A 19300-nucleotide genomic window follows, 5' to 3' on the forward strand; every position below is an offset into this window, starting at 1 on the left:
TTGTCCTGGTGTGTTTCTATGTCTTCTTACAAGGACACCAGTCCTAGTAAATTAAGGGCCCGCACTACTCCAGTATCACTGCATGTTAACTAATTACATCTTGAATTTCCAAATAAGGCACATTCTAAGGTCATGGGGACTAGGACTTCTGGAGGACACAACCCGTAACAGGGTCTCTTCAGTCACAATTCAATGCCAGCTTCTTTTAAATGGCAGGGAAGAAGGTGGTTTGGAGACAGACAGGAGGGACAACTATGACACAGTCACTTATCGGGAGGGCACATAGGCCTGTCAGGATGAGACCAAGTGTCAGGTGCCCAGCCAGCTTATACTTTATCTTGTCAGATAATGTTTCACGTCACGCTATTGTTTATAGGTCACGTGGAAGTCAAGGAGCATCCTTCCTATTTCAGGGTTTGTGACAGCTTAACTCTTTTAAAAATCTCATATTTTGAGGAATTCTAGCAGGGCAGAGAAAGCTTAATTAACTGAGTCTGACGCCAAATGTCAGTTGAAATACTCTTTTATTCATATGTGGTTACATTTGCATCCATAGTGTGGTGAGTTCAGTAGGTAGACTAATGGCTCCCCCAAAATGCCCACATCCTAATCCTTGGAGCCTATGAATCTTACCTTATAGGGCATAGACTTTGCAGATATGGTTATGTTAAGGACATAGAGGTGGAAAGATTATCCTGGTTTATCTGGGTGGACCCCAAAAGCCATCATAAGTGTCCTTATGAGAGGAAGGCCCAGGGAGATCACAGACAGAAGAGGCGATGTGAAGGAAACAGAGTCAGAGACAGAAGATGCTGTGTACGCTGGCTGTGAAGATGGAGGAAGGGGCCATGAGCTCCTGGAAAATGCAAAGAAACAGATACTCCCTTAAATCTTCTGGAGGGAGTGTGGCCCTGCTGACACCTTGGCTTTAGCCCCTTAAGGTTCATTCTGGAACTCTGACCTCCAGAATTGGAACAGAATAAATTCCTGTTGTTGTCAGCCACCAAGTGCATGGTGGCTTTGTGAGGGCAGCCGTATAACACTTACATTCAGAGTATGATTCAAAAAATGATGCTCTCTCTCTATACACATAAAGGTAGCAAGACTTGAAGAAAACAGTGAAATGTTAACAGCAGCTGACTCTAGCGATAGAATTATGAGTGATTTTTTTTTGTCACTACTATGATTTCCTGAATTTTCCAAGAAAATATCTAACAGATTCTTGATTCTGTTTCTACTTTTTTTTTCTTTAAAAGTTAAGGGAACATTATTTGGTCTTAAGGAGTCTTAAAATTCTGACACATGCTAAAACATGGATGAACTTTAAGGACACTATGCTAAATGAAATAAGCCAGTCACAAAAAGACAAATGCTGTATGATTTCACTTTTATGAAGTACTGAGATTAGTCAAATATATAGAGACAGAAAGTAGAATGGTGGTTGCAGGGCCTCGAGGGAGGGAAGAATGGGCATGGTTGTTTAATAGGTGCGAAGTTTTGCAAGATGAAAAGATTTCTGAAGATTGGTTGTACAATGATGTGAATGTACTTAACATTATTGAAGTGGACACAAAATTTAAGATAGTAGATTTCATGTTATGTATATTTTACCACATTAAAATTTTGAAATTTATCTACATTATAAAAGGAGAGCGTCAGTGATGCCTTTAAAGATAAATACGCAGTATATGATGTGGTCTTGGTTACATGAGGTTGTATTTTCTCTGCACCTTTATAGCAGCCAGGGCCACCACTCCACATGAGCTTTAGACTTGTCCCCTGCCATCCTCTTCTCTATCAGATCTCTTGCTTTTCCTTTTGTCTTTATTCTTTCACTCCTTGGTTGGTCTTTCTCTGCTACCTCTGAACACATTCAAGTCTTTCGGGTCTTTGTTCGACCTCTTGAGAGTATGTTAATCGCTCCTTTTTGAAATACTTCTTTCTTTGGCTTTTGCAACATAAGCTGTATACTGCACATACATTCTGCTTACAGGCAAGACACACACTTCAAAACACTCCTATTGCTGATCTCTGGTGTCCTTCTAACATCCACACCAGGGGCCACTGTGCAAGACTAGGTGACTTCCTTTCTCTCATCTACCCCCATATATGACTAATTTTGCCTCTGTATTCCTCTAGCCCTATCCAGTCTCTAGTTTCAGGCTCTCAGCCTGTCTGGTCTGGATATTTCAATATGCCCCATCCTCCACACCACAGGCAGACTGATCCATCTGCATTGTAACCCTGGCCATGCCACCTGCCCTGGAGCCCTTCAGTGAAGGTGCACACCCTTCAGCATGGCACCCAACACCCTTCATGACACGGTTCCCACCTACCCGTCCAGACCCCTCTTCCGCCAGTTCCACAGCGCGTTACCCTTCATTACCAACCACTTTCATAACTTGCTACGTTTCCTCAGCCATTTCTGGGTGTCCTGCTTCTCCTGCTTCTTTTCTCTGACTGGGAAACCCTTCCCCTCCACCTCACTGGATTAATACACAGCCACATTTCTTCATTCAGGTTAGGCATCGTCTCCTCTAAGGGGCTTCCCCTGTCCTCATTGTTCCCATAGTGCCCTGGGAAGAGGTTGTTGCCTTAACAGGTTATATCCAAGTTAACTATTTATGTGCGTGCTTTCCCACTAGCCCTTACTTTCTTTAGGGGGTAGGTCCATCTCTCAAGTCATTTTGCTGTTCCCAGTACCTAACACAGTGCCTGGCACATAAGAGACAATCAGCGTTAACTAATTAAAATGATTCATAGGAAACACTTTTGCTGGTAAGTTCTAGCCATAATCCACAAAACATTTAAAGCCCTTGTCACCTGACCATCATTGCCTTAATTACAGGCCTTGACAGCAGGGACAAATGAATGAAATTCTTAGAAAGAGGAGTAAGACCTCTGGAGGTTATACATTCAATTTTTTCATTGAAATTTTCACATGCTTATTTTAGTAAGGCCTGTTTTTTTGGGGGGGGGGTGGTTGTCTTTGACCTCTACCACCCTATATGCAGGACTGAAATGAAGTAGCCCCACAAACATATGTTCTGCACTGCATACACCTGTGTAGGACTTCGAGTTTGCCAAATCTGACCTAAAAGTAGCCTTGCCAGAGACATTACTTTGCTACTTTCCTGCATTATATGGCCCTGCTGAGTGGAGCCCCTTTTAAAGGGAACTGACAAGGAACACCTGGCTAAACATGTGACCTGGTGGAGTTCTCAACTTTCCCAGGCTGTGTGCCCTGCCCACGGGTTTCCAGGGCCCTGGTGTGGCCCCAGGGACCAGCCGAAGCCAACAGTCCCTCCCGAGGCCACCTGCTCCCAAAAGACAGGACTGCACCCAGCCACCGCACCTCGGCCCTTGCCGAAGAGGTCGCCGCGGCCGTACGAGGCAGCCGGGGTCACGTGCGCGAGCTCGGTCCGCCGCCCCCGGACCCAGGCCCGCCCCGCAGCAGGGCAGAGGCCGTCCGGATCACGCGCGCCCGGCGGCCCCGGGCCGGCCCAGCCAATGGGCTGGCGGCGCCCGCATGACCCGCGCCGGCGGGAGGGCGTGGGGAGGCAGGCCTGGCGCGCAGGCTGCCGGGCTGTATCGCCGCCCCCGCCGCCGTCGGGACGGGAAGTGAGCCGCGGGGGCCCGCAGCGCCTGGGAGCTGGTGAGAACGTCCCGCAGCCGCCCGCACCCGGGGCGAAGCATGGCGGTCGCCAAGGTAAGCCCTCAGTTCCCTGCGCGGGGCCCGGGCGTTCACCTGCTGGGCTGGAAAGGCCGCGGGGTTGCTGTTCCACCTTGCTCCTGGGCAGCACAGGCGTGCAGTGCCGGGAGCGAGGCCCGGGGCTCGGGGCCGGACCTGGCAGCAGAAACTTTGCCGGCTGGACCCTCCCACTTGGCCCGAGAGGGGAGTCGGCGCCTGGCGGACTGAGCCAAGGCCCACGAGGAGGAGCGGGCGCGATTGCGGTGGGCCCGGGGCACGGGAGGTCTCGGGTCAGCAGGTCCCCCGGCCACGCCAGCGCGCTCCTGACCCCAGTTATTATTGACCCGAGCTGCTTCTAGGGGGCACGGGCCTGAAGCCTGATCCTATTAGGTTTCAAAGGCTCCGCCTCCCCGCGGGTGGGGAAGTCACCTTGACTTCCGTTTTGGAGACTGCCAGGGAGAGTTGGCCAGCGCGCCTGTGCTAAAAACTCCAGAGGCCCTCCCCCCACCACCCCCACCTTTCTCATCCTTCTCCGCGCATCTGACAACACTTACATACCGGCCACAGCGTTTGAGAGGCTTCTTTTCAGAAATGACAGAACAGATTGTCCTGGGAGCTTGTAACTCCTGTGAAGTCCTACTTAAAAGGAATTCTGCGTAATGTGACTCATTCACTAACCCAGAGGAAAGGCAGCTCCGACAGCTTGACCTTTCCTCTTTCACCATTTTTTGAAACCTGGACACCATTTCAGTCTCTTTGGACTCCACTTCAACTTTTCTGGCAGAATACCATATTTAGTCCCAATCACTTGACTCATTGGAATTTATTGCTTTTAATTTTTAAGTTCACCAAGGCAGCCCTTTAATCAAGTCTATACAACTTCTTAGCTCATTTTAAGTGCAGTGAACTTAAATGTACCTAACATTTTAAACATTTGTCCTTAATCAAAACTCTGTGATAACCCTCAAGAGGAAAACATGGCCAACACATCATATTCCTGTTTATTCAAGCAAACTAATCACATTTGCAATGGAAATTGTAAGCAGACAAATACATTTAAATGCTGTTCTGTGACTGAAGTTTCTCCAGGCTCCCCAAATGTGCAGGCTTCTCCCTGTTCCTAGACTATCTGGCCTAAGTGGCCCTTCTCTTTTCTGTAATTACTCTGAGTTCTCAGCCTAGGGAGTGTACTCTGGGTGTGCATGTGCAAATATATATATACACACACACACACACATATGTAACTTTAAAACTGTTGTAGGTAGATTCTCTGAGGATCACTGGAATTCATTTTTGGAACCTACATTAGCCCTTTCAAACATAATAGCCCTTGACCTTTTCTTTGCATTAAATTTGTTTGCAATCAGAGTAAAAGTCTTGGTATGAATTAGTTCTGTAAAGATAACTTCTTCCAGGAGAGTAGCTGGGAGTAGATACCCACAGTTGACTGTCATCTTTATATCTGTAGATGAATTAAATAATTTTACTTAATTTGGAGGTAAAGTAATCAAGGAGCCTAAACTGAGGAGTATGCACATAAATGGAGTTATAAGACTGATGAACTAGTGTAAAGTAGAATCAGTGACATGGAAGCAGGTTTAACTTTTTGGTTGTATTTTTATTAAACTGTCACATCATATCAGTAAGTGCAGTTGAATTTCAGCCAGCCAGTGAGAGTCAGGGAAAATGAAACATTTCATTTTCACTCTTTGGGAACTTGTGTTTTTGGTTATTTATTCATTTAATCTTGCCTCTTTTTAGGATTCCTGATGGCTCACGTCCTATATGCATATATTTACAGTCCAAAAAGACATAACAAAATCAAGGCAGAGTAGATGAGGAAAACAGGATAAAGGGAAAGCAAGATGAAGCTAAGATTAAGCATAGTGGAAAATAAGGATGTATGTATTTGCTGGAGGTGACTGAATTTTCTAGCAGCCATAGCAAAAAGGAAGTGATCAGTGAGGTCAGTTACTTGGAAGAGAGGTCTCCTTGTTCTGCTACATGAGGGCAATTTCTCTCCGTGTCCTTTTATGTGCAGTGAGCAGACTGCATTCAAAACTGCTCATGACCACAGGTTTATGTTTGTGGGTTCCATAAAGCCATTTCTTGTAACGTCTGTCATTGTAGCTCAAGAGCAGTGCAGTAAATGTAGTCTTAAAAGGTCCCCAGATGAGCTGCGATGGTCCACCTTAGTCCTAGGTCCTTATTTATTTGTCTTTGAACTCTTCTTATGGGGTGATTCTGTCAGTGCTGGGCAGCCTGAGTTAAAGACCATGCTATTTGCTATTTTGCCCTGTTGAACACAGAGCCGTAGGCTTAACAGTCTTATCTGGCGGTAGGAATGACATCGTCTGTCTAACTGAGGATCCTGACTGGGAGAGAAGCCCACCTCAGCGGAGTGTCTGAGGAATTGGGTCCAGAATCTGAAACCCAACAGTTGTAGGTGAATTCCTGTAGTCACTATGGTGAATTATTTGAATATTTAAACAGATTTGATATTTTCTGGATGAATTTAGCCACACTTAGCAACTACTTGATCTCTTGACCATTTATTCTTTTTTTGTCTTTTATGTATTCAAATGTAACTGACTATTCCTGTCCCTCTTCCTTTAAATAGTATAAATAGGAAGGCTGAGAATCTGGTCTTTGGTCTGCTTTTATTTTAATTTCTGCATGGAGATTACTGATGCAAGAGGTATTTGTTTTTTCCTGAAAGAACATTGATCTAAAACAGTATTTTGAGATGAACTCAAAAAGCTTCCATTCTCCTGCTGCCTACTTTTGTAGGCATGATCCTTATGTGTTCCCTTGTTAAATGGTACATGATAGGTGTTACGCCTGTACTATTTGTGTTGTTTTGAGTGTTTCTTTAAAAAATTTCCAAACATTGTCCTACATGTATTAAAATGAAAATGAGTTTTTAAAATTATATTTTATATCTCTACAAAAAATGCATTTTTAGAAAGGAGTAATAGAGAAGTTATCCTTGTCTTCCCCCCTCCCCCCTTTGGTTGTAGCTGGCATTCCCTCTTTGTCATTGGTTGAGTTTATACATTAAGAAGGATGAAATTAAACTAGGCAGACCTGTTCAAAGTTAGAGAATGCTCCCTTGAGTTCAGACATGAGAAATGTTCAGGTGTAAACAGGACATGGATGAATAACTTGAGTGAAATCAGCTCAGAACTAAAAGGAGAAAATTTGGAGACAAACTAAATCATTAATAATAGTGAAGATTTGGCCTGCAGGGCTGGCACGCTTAGTATTGCTGTTCCATTCTTGGCTTGAGTTGTTGCCATGATCATTGATTCATTTAGAATTGTGTGTATTGCGTTCTTCCAAATGCGACTATGCTAAAGATACAAAGATGACCTGGACCTTTGGGCCTTCAAGAAGACCACAGCCATACCACAGGCTAAATCCTTTCCTGGAAGTGCCCCAACTAGGTTTAATGCCATCACAAGGACTAGGAGGACATCAGGGAAGGAGCCAGTTTCTGAGGGAGTGAGGGGAGGGAATGTCTCAAGGGTAGTGCTATTTCAGCAGGAGTGGATGGGGGAAGAGGAGGACCATTCCAGTGATAGGAAACAGCAAATGAAGGGCAGAGAAGTGCAGCACCTGCTGCATTTAAGGGATTGCAGGCAATAAAATAAATAGCGTGGCTAACACTTACTGAGTGTTTACTAGATGTGAGTTTCAGTTCTAAATGTTTTTCATTATTAACTAACTCACTTAATGCCTCTAACGGTCCTGTGAGTTATGTACCATCATTTCTGGTTTATAGATGAAGACTGAGATGCCAAGAGGTGTGTAAGTGGCCTAGGATCTGATAATTAAAAGGTGAAGGTGCTGGGGTTCAAATGAGCTGGTCTGGATCCAGTCTGTGCTCCATACCTTCTCCACCGTACTGTCTGCCTAGTAGTTTAGCACGGTGCAGAGGAGAGTTATGGCGGTGGGGGGAGATGGCTTGAGAGGGGAAACTAGAGGCCTCTCTTAAAGACTTATATTTAAGTCTTGTAACTGTAAACTAGACTTTTTTTTGGACTCACACAGTGCTTACTGTGTGCCAGACATTCTCCCAAGTGCCTTACAAGTAACTCCGTTTTCATAATACCAAGAAGTAGCTGCGGTCTATTTTTGTCCTCGCTTTACAGGTGGGAAAACTGAGGTCCGGAGAGGTCAAGTAATTTCCTCAGGGTTGTACAGAGAATAAGCAGTGCAGCCTGAATTTGAACCCTGTCAGTCTGTTCTCTTCACCCCTGCTCTGCCTTTCTCGGCCTTAAAAAGGACTCTGTTTACAGAGGTACAGGTGAGAATTCACATGCCATCAATTATGGGCACGTGTATTTCCTGATCATCCCAGTTCAGTAGTTTGTACCTGTAGAATGCTTTTGCGCTGAGTGTATGCGTCGTTGTTAAGTGGCTTTCAAACTGTAGTGCACAGGCCAGAAGTTGTCGTATGCCTGTTCTTTTTTAAACAGCTTTATTGAGATAGATATAGTTCATAGGTCAGACAGTTCACTCATTTAAAGAGTACAAGTCAGTGGTGTTCATATTTAAGTTAAAGGTTTTGTATTTCAAGTTTAAGGTTTTCTCTCCCTATGGTTTAAAAACTGCTAGGTATTTGGTATCATAATAAAGCCGACCAGTTTTTGTGCTGGACAGGAAGGAAAGAAAGTTTGAATTGTTTTGATGCCATCATGATGATGGTCAGTTCCCGTGGTTTCCCTGAGATTTGGATTTAGAGTTTGTTAAACTGATGAAGCTGGATAGGCCTTGGGGTTTACATAACACAGTGGTCCTCATTCCTTCCCTCATCGTCCTGTCCCTTTTTACCAGCTGAAGCAGTGGAGTCCTAGAAAAAACTGTAATTGGTCCAAGTTCCCGTGAAACCCCTTTGCCTTATTGTAGGCCAGGGGTTCTCAGCACACTGTAGTCCTCCAGACAGGTGTAAAACGGCTGATGCCTGGGTCTCCTCCAGAGGTTCTGATTTAATTGGACTTGGCTGTGTTGTGAGCCTCAGGGGTCTTTGAAATCTCCCAAGTGAATCAAATGTGCTTCTAAGATTGCCAGCCATGGCTGCAGGCTGTTTTCATGCTCTTTGCTTCAGTTAATCCTCTGGTGGTCCCTCTGTGGAGTAAGGAGGGAGAGCAGTGAGAGAAATACAAAGCCTTAGCATGTCCATTCAGAAGAAGGATGCATAAGGGCCCTGCAAGTTCTCTTCTGTCTTGGCAGTTTCTTTTCAGCCTTTCTGCCCCTTGTCTCCTTGGTGCTTAGGCATCAAGCTCATACAGTTTTGTAATTATCCTAGAATATCGGTTTTATCACCAAATGAATTGAAAGGTCCTTTTGTCTCGTGGTTTTCTTTATCAGAGTAGGTGCTTTGAGGGGGGAAATGTTGCAAAGAGTAACGTAACCCTGGTCTCGCAGCCTCCTCTTGGCTAACCTAGTTGGGTGCCCACGTGTTGTCAGTGTTCCCTAGTTAGGTGACAGGGCTTTGCAAGTGTTGTTCAGCAAATAGAAAATAGGGAGTGGGGAGAGGGAGGGGAAGGGTTCAAAGTCAGTGTGTAGGGTGAGAAAACCAGGGATCAGGTCTTCGTGGATATTGAGTTCTTTTATAAGATTGCTAGAGGAACTCTGACTCCTTCTGCCCCTTTGACCTTCTGTTCGTTCTGTGACCTCTCTGCTTTTGTTGAATTCTTACAAGGAAGCATTCCTTCCTGTGTTCTCCATGGGCTGTGAGGATCAGGTCTGCTGCACATGGTCCATTCCTACTCTCCCTGCTCTGCATTTGCTGGTTCCTAAGCACCTATCCTTCCTGCACATTCCCTTGAATGTCTTTGGGTGGGTCTTGGATCTGAAGCATGTGTGAATCTGCAGATGGGTTGCTTCTGCTTGGCAATAGGGAGGATGTGCCCTTGTTGCAGTGATGTAATTCCCTTAGCAAAGTACTTAATAGCAACTGAGCAAGCCCTTTTTTCATGGCCTGTTTAACCAGACCCTTTTGTTGGGTCAGATCAACCCCATGAATTGTGGCTCTGGTCTCTTAGCTCAGAATTATTTCCAGTGGCTGATTTGTAGAGGGGTGGTCTGGTTTGTTGGTTGGAAACGTTTATAAGAGAGTACTCGTGCTCACCATTTCCTTTGGCAATTTGCTGTGTAGCTGCGTGAGTGAAAATAGGCCTGGATGGTTCCTTTTGACTATAGGTGCTGACAACATAGCAAAGTTGGCAGTGTTGAAATTCTTAGCAATTCAACCTAAATAAACCACTCTATTTAATGGCTGTTATTAGGCTGGTAGCTTTGTCTTGATTTCCCATGTAGTCACAGTTTCCACATGTTTTCCATGAAAACTGTTGACTTGATATGAGAGATATTTCAAGATACACTTACTGTTTTCTGGTAAAATATCTTTTGCATAAGACATAAGACAGTAGTACAATTTGTAAGAAAATTGTATAAGTAAGTGTAGGGGAGGAAAATTTCCCACAACCCTGTAGGGTGCCTCGTTGGGTCTGAAAATTAAAATGACAAAGACAGACTAAGAAAAGAAAAGCATACAGGTTTTATTGAATTTTTATGTGTGCATAAGAGCCTTTACAAGAGAATGAAAGTGACCAGAGCAGAAAGCTTTTATACCTTTTAGACAAAGGAAAATAAACTTGTAAAGAATTAACAAGACAAAGGAGTTTGGGCTAGGGATAGTAAATGGTGAAGAAATAACTAGGAAGCTATTTCTACCTAAGGGTGAGTTTAACAAGATTCGTGTGTGCAGATTTCTCGTCTTCAGCTTTCCCATCTTCGGTGATAAGAATGCCTTCCCTCCTTCTGGTCCAGGGAGGTCACCCTTCGCAGGGGAGTTTTATGACTGGTTTCAGGAACAGAAGGGTGCGGGAGGTAGGGGAGTTAGAATGACCTTTCTGCTCCTACTGTTTTCTCAAACTCCTTCAGGTTAAGATACCAAGCATGCCAAGGTACCATATTTGTGGGTAACATGTCCTGGAGCCCTGATTTGAACAGGCTTTTAGACCTAGGTGCATGTTTCTTAGTTTTTCTGAGTTAGGCATGATTTGCATTATGTCCGATCTCGGTCACAGGTGTAGTCTGAGCTGCAGAGGACCCCCGACTGCTCTGTCAGCACCGCTTTCTCATGTGGGCAAAGGCTGTAAGAACTTCTTTTAGGAAAAAAAAAACCCAGTAGGTCTAATTTAATGAAAGAGTCCTGGATTAGAAGGCAAGAGAACCTAGGTCTGCTGTTTCCACTGATAGAGAGAACACAGACAAGTCTGACTTCTCGGGGCAGGGGGGGTCAGTATCCCCCTGGGGGAAACAGGGGCCATCACTGACATCTGTGATGAGCAAATGAAGTGTGTGAAAGCACTTTGGGAATTCTTAGGAATGTCAAGAGATGTCTGTTGGAGACCTGGGACATTTCCACCTAACTGAAAACTAGGGGACATCAGTATTATTTGACCTACCTGAACATAAGATGCTGTGCTTTCCTTAAGCTCGTGATCTACTGAATAGTCACCATAATGGCTAGCCAGTCCGGCTGCTTCAATTATCTGATTCTCTAAGTGGTCTTCTTGGAGCTTTGCTACTAAAAATTTTTGGTCCAAAGACCAGCAGCATTGGCTTTACTTAGGAGCTTATAGGAATTACAGCATCCTTGGACTCATCCCAGGTCAAAGATTCCATTGCATCAGAATCTATATTTTAAATGGATCCCCCAAGGAATTGTATGTGCATTGAAGTTTGAAGAATATTAGCCTGGAACTCCTATTACTGTATAATTAAATGTAGCTGCCTTTCTGAGCTAAGAGTACAGCACCTTTTGATTTGATTATAAATCAGCCCAACTTTTTGCAGAATTAAATACATAGTGATTAAAATCTAGGATAAATTTTAGGGTTCTTTGGGCTAATTTTGGTTCCACATTCGGGGCCAAGACATTATTTTGGAACATGTCTCTGAATTATTATTGAGAGAATGTATGATTCTTATATAAGGGTTGTCCTCCATTTCTTTACTATGCACCATACTTAAAAGTTCCTGAAGATGAACTTACACCTTTTCTGTTTTTTGACATCCTCTCCTCATCCAGTGACCTCTGTTCTAAAACTGTTGTGCTGTCCTCCTTATTTCTGGCCTCACAGGACCCTGTGTCCCACTCCTTCCTTCCTGGAACACCTTCCATTGGCTTTCACGATGTGCCCTCTCCTGTTGGCCCCTTACCTGTCATATTAGTCCTTTGTTCTCCGTGGCCTGCTTCGTTTTGTCCTTGTGCTTTCTTCTGAAGTGTTGGTGTTTCCCTGGCCTCTGCCCGAGATCCTCTTCCCTCTGGCGGGTGATGCTCCATGTTCCTCCCAAGCCGGTCCAGCTCTCTTAGGTGCCAGCCTTGCATTTTTGGCTTCCTGTTGGAAAGCTCAACTTATCGGTCTCAAAGATATTCCAAACTTGGCTTGCTAAAATTAAATCCACCTTTTTGGTCACTCCTCACTTTCAGCTGCAGCTTAGCTTTCCTTTAGTAGTTTCTGGTTCGTTCACCAAGTACTTGTGTGGGCAACCCGGAGAGACACCACTGGCAAGAAGTTAGATGCGGGCAAAGAGAGGGGTTATACCCTTCCCCTTCCCTGGAGCAGTGTGTCCTGCCCCCCCCCCCCCTTTATGTTCGGGTCCTCATTCCTTTCTCGCTCCAGCGTTGCCATAGCTCCAAGCTGGTGTTACCTTTGGTCTCTTCCCAGCACCTTCCTCTCCATTCTGCCCAGAACTGTCAGAGGAAGCTTCTAACATTGGCTCTTGTGGCCATGTTAAGAGCAGACCTGTGTTCACAGGTATAGCACTTCACAGCTTTTAAAAAGTGCAGTCAAGTGTGTTATTGATACCAACTGTATGCCGGTTTCTGTACTAAGTTCTGAGCTTCCTGAAATGAGTAAGCTATTGGACTTGTTTTCAGGAACTCATAGTCTCTGGAGGTTAACTAGATAATATGCAGACCCAGGCTTCATTATTTGATCTTTGCAATCATCTACAAGATAGCAGGAAAGGTGTTGTAACCTCATTTCACAAAGAAACTGAAGGCTTAGAAAGTTTATACAAATAACCGTAGCAGCAGCTTACGTTTAATTTAACACTTATCAAAGGCAGGTGGTGTTCTAGGCACTCTCTACATGAAGTAATTTAATCTTCACAACAATCCTGTGACATGTACGTGTTGTTATTGTTTCCATCATATGGATGGGAAAACACATCTGTACAGAGTGGTTAGGTCTCTTGAGGCACAGAGAGGTTAAGTGACTTGCCCAAGGTCACACAGCTTACAAGCAGCAGGGCTGTGATTTGAACACAGGCAGCCTGGCTGCAGAGTCCACGCACATGCCCACTGTACTACATTGCCCTCTTTAATTTACCTTGCTGCACGGTATGGCTTCATGTTGCCTACAGGATACAGTTTAATCTTCTTAGCCCGTTTATGCCTCCTTGGTATCGGCTCTTGTCTAACTTTTCTAGTATTACCTCACGCTCTTTCTCATCTCATATCCTCCACAGTGGTTTGTAAGTGGGACATATCCAACCACTGTTCACATTCCTTGCCATAGAGCCATGGCAACAGTGTAGCAGGAAGAAAAGGGAGCCTGTTTGTTTAATTTAGAGCTCAGTCAGAGACAGGAATGTTTCTTGTCATTCCTCTAAATTGGTGGGCAGATTTTGTTTGTTTTTTTAGTTCTCTCCTTCAGTTTTAGGGAAAGGGATGTTAATTTTATCTCCTCATTCCTTGAAGCATCTATAAAGATGTTAAAATCCATGTTCTGAGTTTATAGTTTTTAGGGTTGGTTTGTTCTATTCAGGATTCACAGTCCACACATGGCATTTGGTTGATGTGTCTTTTAACTGCTGTGAATCTCTAGGTTTGACTGCCCCTCTTTTTTTGTGTGTGTTTCCTTGCAGTTTATTTGATGAGCGAATTGGGTCATCTTTCCTGTAGTTTCCCACAATTTGAATTCTGCTGATTGTACCCCTTGGTATTCTTCTGTCCCCAGTGTTGCCTCACAATTGATAGTTAGATCTGGAAGCTTGATCAAGTTTAAGGTTTTATTTATTTTTATTCTTTGGTTTTGGCTAGAATGCTTCCTAGGTGGTTGTGGACTGCCTCTCTCAGGTTCCTGGGTACTCACATCAGGAGGCACATAATTCCCGGTTGTTTCCTATGCTGTTATGTTTGGTGAGTGGGTTTGGATGTTGCCTTCCTGGTCGACAGCTGTTTGCATAACGGTTTGTTTTAGTTGGCTAAGTTTTAATATTCACAGTTGTTCTTTCTGTTGCATTGTGATTTTCATTCTTTAAACACACACATATGTATGCCTGTGTTCGCATACATATATACATGTATATACACATATATGGTACAATGAGTGTATCACAACTGCAAAAAATAATGGCTGTTAAAATCAGTTGGATATTAATTAATAGGTTCAGAGTTTGTGTTTGGAATGATGAAATGGGTAGTGCTAATGGCTGTACAACACTGTGAATGTGCTCAGTGCCACTGAATTGTGCACTTAAAATGGTTAAAATGTTAAATTTTATATTTGTTTTACCACAGTAAAAATGAATCAATTGAAAATAGATTGTAACATACTGAATTTAAAAAGTCCTTTGTTCCATGACTATTATTTCTCCCCCAAAAGAGTAAAAGTGAGATGGAGGTGGGGAGGTAAATCTCTTGTTTACTGAAGAATGCCAGCTAATAAGATAGAAGGTATGATACAATTAGAAAAAGAGAAAAGATTACTTGGCAACTTGCAGGTAATAATTGATTCAGGCAAGTGTCCTCAATGGATGCTAAAACCCTTCTGTAAGAGATAATTGGAATTCCTGTTGTCTCACAGTATCTCCCTATCAATTACTCGCTGACTACAGAAGGGAAAAGGTACTGTTAGAACGAAGGACTAGCCTCAATCTGTGATCCAGTTTAAGATCACCAGGAAGTGGGAGAAGCTGGCGTGGCACACCCACTGGTGTGATGTGATGGGACATGTATACATGACCTCTGGGCAATTCTTCCCGAACTGTTGAATTTGAATCTTAATTATGAGGAAGCAATCAGGGGCATCCAGAAAGTAGGACACTCTGTCAGACCTCTGGTCCGACTTTGAGAAAGTCGGTGTTACTCATGCGTGAAAAGGCTGGGTGAAAGAAGGCTCCCAAAGAGATAGAACCAAGTGCAGTGCTTGAACCTGGGTCCTAAATAAATAAATAAATAAAAGGACGGCACAGTTAGAGCAACTTGAATAAGGCATTTATATTAAGTGATGCTGTGTTAGCTGGCTCAGACTGCCGTAACAAAGCACCGCAGACCGAGCGGTGTCAACAACAGACATTTATTTTCTCGCAGCTCTGGAGGCTGGAAGTCCAAGAGCAAGGTGTTGACGGGGTTGGCTTCTTCCGAGGCCTTACTCCTTGGCTCATAGATGGCTTCTGTTATCCTTATGTCTTGGCGTGGCCTTCCCACTGTGTCTCTGTCCTAATTTCCTCTTCTTATAGGGACACTAGTCTTCATGAGTAAGCGTCCACCTTAATCACATCATTTTACCGTAATTACCACTTTATTCTATCTACAAATACAGGCATATTCTGAGATACTGGTTTCGGGCTTCAGCATATGAATTTGGGAGGGGCCCCAGTTCAGCCCATAACAGATAGTGAATCATTTTTGAGTTGTCTGGTGTGAGATAATGATACTGAGGTTCTGAAGGAAAACAGTCCTTTGTTTCTTATTTTTTATGTTTCCTACTAGATTTTAAACTCCTGAGGACAGGGACCTCCTGTAGACAACAGATGTCCCACAAAGTACCTGTGACGTAACGTTCAGACAGCGTTCATTGAATCGTTCATTTACTTGACTGCCTCCCATGGCAGAGTGAAAGGGGGAAGGAGGTTTTCTGCTGCATGTGTGTGGTTTGTTGGAAGCTTTTATCTTTTCCTAAGAAACCATTTTCACAATCCCCTCCACCGCTCACCAAAATGAAAAATAATAATTGGGAAATACTAGGGGAGGTGTGCTTGAGTAATCTCCAAGAGGGCACACAGTAGAGAATCATGGCTGTGGAATAAACCTCCATGGCGACCAGAGAGGCTGCTTCAAAAGGATGCTCCTGGAGAAACGTGCTCCCTTTTGACTAAGAAGGTCCGGCTGCATCATCGGGAAGCATTCCCAACAGGTCCAAACGGGATGTCTGTTGCTACTGTTTCAGACTAGCTGGTCCCAAGAGCGTCCTGGCTCCTCCAGGTGGCTTGAAAGGAAAGGGGGTGACCCATCAGGCCTCTGACTCTGCCCTGCCTGCAGGGAAGGGCTTCCATGCCTTGTAAGCCTGCGCACACTTACTTTATCATAGTCACCTCTGCATTTGAGGCTTCTACTTCCTTCCCCCTGTGAACTGTGCCAGAAGTGAAAGCTCAGCCCCTGGTTCTCTTCCTTTGGTGTTTCTGGGAGATTTCCGTTAGCCTGCTTTTGGTGTCCACCAGCAGTTTGAGAAGAGCCTGGTCTTGACCTTTGCCCAATTTTCCATTAAATTGTTTACCTTTTCACATTGATTTGTTCTAAGAGCCCTTTTAAATTAAGAACCTTGGCCCTTTGTCCTGTGACACATTATTTATTTATTTGTTGCCGTTGTTTAATGTTTAACTGGTTCATGCACACTTCTGATTTTTAAAAAAATTTTCGTGTTACGTGTTTATTAATCTTTGCCTGGATGCCTTCTGTGTTATGTGCATCCTGGGTTGTCTGTCATATTTAAACCTGGCTTCCCCACTAAGTATTACATGAGAAACTATTCCCATCTGATGTCAGATGAAAGGTAGGGAACCGGTTTAGTTTTTGTTGTTCAATCCCAGGAGGTCACGAACCTTCACTAGTGCCGCATCATCGGCTGGCAGGACCCGCTGCCAGCCCAGTCCAGCCTCTCTGCTGGTTCGGATTCTTAGGAGGAAATCTGTTTAGTTCAGAAAGCCAAGAGAGCTTTCCGTTAGGGCTCAGCTGTCTGCTGATGTCTCAGTCAGCTGGGCCGCTGTGAATATGGAGAGGATGCCAGTAACCCGGGAGCAAGGCGCTGCTAGGTGCTGTCCCAGATTATGCTACTTTCTTTCAGTTCTTATTCTTTCTAACTGTCTAACAGATGAGAAAACAGGAAGTCATATTGCTGATTAGCAATAGAGTCAGAATGTAAACATCCAGTTGCAAAGCTCATAAAATTGGTGCAAATAGTATTCTATGATGGAAATCTGGTTGCAGAATCTGGAAAATCTTCTGGGAGGAATTAGCATTTGACTTTACTCCTTGAAAACATAGCAGCATTTTAAAAACTTCTCGTTATGGAAATTTTCCATAGAAAATTAGAAGAGTGTAACAAACTCCCATGTCCCTTCCTGGCTAGTTTCAATAATTATGAATTTATAGCCAGTCTTGCTTAATGTATACTGCACCCTCTCTTGTCCTCCCTTCCCCTCAGTTTTTTCAAGGCAAATCCCGCAAATTGGATCATTATATCTCTGTAACAGATTTTTAAGATGCACAAGCAAAATATTGTCATGCATGTCTACAGAAATTTCAGTGGTTCTTCAATATAATCAAATATCTATTCTGTACACATTTTGCACATTTCTCTTATTGCCCTACGATTTTTAAAATAGTTTTTTGAATTGTCATCTAAATAAGGCCCAGGCATTGCAATGGGTTGATGTATTTTAATTTTCTTTTAATCTCTAGGTTCTCTTGGTTTCTTAATCTTGTGTCTGTCTCTTTCTCTCTGAAAGCCAGTATAACCTAATGATTGAAATCATGGACTGTGTTCAAATTATGGCTCTGGGCAAGTTGCTCTATCTCTCATCTATAAAAGGGGCATGGTTGTTTTTACTTTCTGGGCTATTTGGAGGGCCAGTGTGCTGATGTTTGTAAAGCTTGGAGCTGGGCCTGGGATACAGTAAGCTTTAAAGAAGTGTGATCATCTGGGTGAGTTTGGAACCAGAGAAATTACTCAGAGTCATGTTTAAAGTCTGAGGGCTTTGGGGATGGAGGCAGGGCAGGGCTCACTCCAGTGAAATTGTGCACAGTCTTTGGGATGAGGATCCTAACTGTGCAGAGGGCTCCTGTTCTTTTTCTTTTAACTTCTTTCTGGGCTCTTGACTGTTCCTCAATTATATGATGTTGATGTGCAGCAGGTAAGGTATTATTTAGTGAAAGCAACTTTCTATTGTCCTTTGATTTGCTGCTTTCTCTTCCTCTGCATTTATTAAGTTACTATTCTCTCTCAGAAGCCATTTTAACTTTCTGTGGCATTATCTGGGCTCCAGCAACTTGTGATCGCCTAAGTAGAACCTTTCAGCACTTTATAAATATGTCATATACTTTTTATATTCCTTTGTTCCCCATCAGGAACACACATCCCAGTCTTCAGAACAGCACAATCAGTTTTTATTCATTTAAGGAGCAGTAGTAATTTGACGCTTGCTAATATGTAACAAATTATATTGGGAGTGGTAATTACAATTGCAGCTGGTTCCTAATTATACTGTAACCTTGGTTCTTTTGGAAAAAAAATTGAGACTGAGTTCAGCATATAATACCGAGAAGAATATTCTGCGTTAGGCAAGTCTGCCTTCCACTGAACTACAGGTATTTATGTATCATAATGCCAAGTCCAAAAGACTTTATTTCAGATTGCTTTCAGCTGTGGTGGTGTCCACTAGCACCATTCATAAGGATGGTGTAAAGTCCCTATCTTTGTTTGCCAACTTATTGGCATATCCTGCAGGCATTATAATTAGTGTGAAAACGATCTGGACTCTGGGGTTATTTTTGGCTCTGTGATTTACTACGACTCATTTAAGACTCGGTATCTTAGATGCCTCAGCTTCCTCATCGGGAGAATGGGGATATTAAAGACCCTTCACCTCAGATAGTTTTAGTGATGTTTAAATGAGATCAGGCATAAAGCCTTTAGTACCAACATAAAACCTTTAGCCTAGCATAGAATTAAGGCCCCAGTAAAAGTAGACTGGGCCGTGTTAATTGCTGTAATCAATAATAAAGGACTCCAGCCCTAAGACTACCTCCGCCACGCCTGACTCCAGCAGAGTTAGTTCTGCCACCACTCTAACTTACGATACTACTCATCATCACACACTTTGTACCAACCCCTTGTTGATAAGTCTGTCATTCCCCTCACCCCCTCCCGTGGGGCAGTTTCTCTGGTTATTTGGCGTTGTTCCCTCAGCGCCTGGCGCAGGGCCTGGTACAGGCTTCTGATAGGCGTTGCATGAATGAGCAAGTATAACAGCATCTAAGGCAGTGGTTCTCAGCCAGAGGCGGGGTAGTTTTGCCCCCAGGGGATATGGGGCAGTGTCTGTAGACATTGTTGGTTGTCACATCTGGGAGAAGGGGTTGCTCCTGGCATCTAATAATTAGAGGCCAGGGATGTTGCTAAACATCCTACAAGGCACCAGACAGCCCTCTTGAACAAAGAATTATCTGACCCAAAACATCAGTAGGGGCAAAGTTAAGAAACCCTAGCCTAAGGCAACTTGACTGCCTTAGGTTTTGGTCTGTGGAAA

The 19300-nt window shown here is 43.7% G+C and overlaps 1 protein-coding gene across 2 annotated transcripts in view; it reads left to right on the plus strand.

Annotated features, from left to right (window-relative positions):
* The first annotated feature begins 3498 nt into the window (after nucleotides 1-3498).
* The window catches only part of SLC25A13 (solute carrier family 25 member 13), a 179144-nt gene continuing 163342 nt past the window's right edge, over nucleotides 3499-19300 (plus strand). The window contains exon 1 of one of the 2 annotated variants that reach the window (XM_015242032.3): nucleotides 3499-3709. In XM_015242032.3, the coding sequence (XP_015097518.2) occupies nucleotides 3695-3709 (15 nt within the window). In that variant the 5' untranslated portion in view covers nucleotides 3499-3694. The remainder of the gene's footprint in view (nucleotides 3710-19300) is intronic. The other variant, XM_006207611.4, reaches the window with a different exon arrangement.

This window comes from Vicugna pacos, chromosome 7, assembly GCF_048564905.1.
Source record: "Vicugna pacos chromosome 7, VicPac4, whole genome shotgun sequence".
Lineage (NCBI taxonomy): Eukaryota > Metazoa > Chordata > Mammalia > Artiodactyla > Camelidae > Vicugna > Vicugna pacos.